Source organism: Charadrius vociferus, unplaced genomic scaffold (assembly GCF_000708025.1).
Source record: "Charadrius vociferus isolate BGI_N301 unplaced genomic scaffold, ASM70802v2 scaffold1296, whole genome shotgun sequence".
Classification (NCBI taxonomy): Eukaryota; Metazoa; Chordata; class Aves; order Charadriiformes; family Charadriidae; genus Charadrius; species Charadrius vociferus.
This window is the reverse complement of record NW_009649024.1, coordinates 110,868-111,558: the sequence shown is the minus strand read 5'-3', so window position 1 is coordinate 111,558 and position 691 is coordinate 110,868. Positions and strand designations below refer to the sequence as shown.

Sequence of the window (691 nt, the reverse complement as noted above, 5' to 3'; positions counted from 1 at the left end):
GCACCGCCTGGCCCCCCCTGCCCGGCCACGGGGTCAACGGTACGGGGCCGCAGCGGGCCAAGAACGCCACCTCCATCCTCATCGCCATCGCCATCACCGCGCTCTACTCCGTGGTGTGCGTGGTGGGGCTGCTGGGCAACGTCCTGGTCATGTACGGCATCGTCAGGTGAGAGCGGGGCGCCCCGGTGGCACCCCAACGCCGGCCTCGGTGGAAAGGGGGAGCGAGGGGGTGAGAAGGGAGCGTGCACCGGGGCGAGCGTGCGCTGGGGTGAGTGGGCATCAAGTACGAGACGGCAGCCGGAGCCGCCGTGCACCAGGGATGAGCGTGCACCGTGGGCAAGAAGCGAGACGGCAGCAGAAACGAGCGTGCCCCGGGACTGGGTGTGCACCAGGGGTGAGACAGCGGCAGAATTGAGTGTGCACTGGGACTGAGCGTGTGCTGCGTGTGAGACAGCGGCAGAAGTGAGCGTGCACCGGGTGTGAGTGTGCGCCGAGTGTGAGGCAGCAGCAGGAGCAAAGGGTGGGTGTGTACCGGGCGCTGGTGAGCAGGCAGCACCGAGATGGGTGTACCCGACGGGTGTGATGTGCGTGACCAGCGTGCGTGCGAGCACACACGTGTGCGGCGGATGTCCAGATGGAGGAAAAAGCCAGGACTGTGTGTGCACGGAGCAGCACGGGGGGGTGCAGAGGA

The 691-nt window shown here is 67.7% G+C and overlaps 1 protein-coding gene across 1 annotated transcript in view; it reads left to right on the top strand.

Moving 5' to 3' along the window:
- The window catches only part of OPRD1 (opioid receptor, delta 1), a 24,015-nt gene that overhangs the window by 15,802 nt on the left and 7,522 nt on the right, over positions 1-691 (top strand). The window contains exon 2 of the mRNA XM_009887762.1: positions 54-166. Within this exon, the coding sequence (XP_009886064.1) occupies positions 54-166 (113 nt within the window). The remainder of the gene's footprint in view (positions 1-53; positions 167-691) is intronic.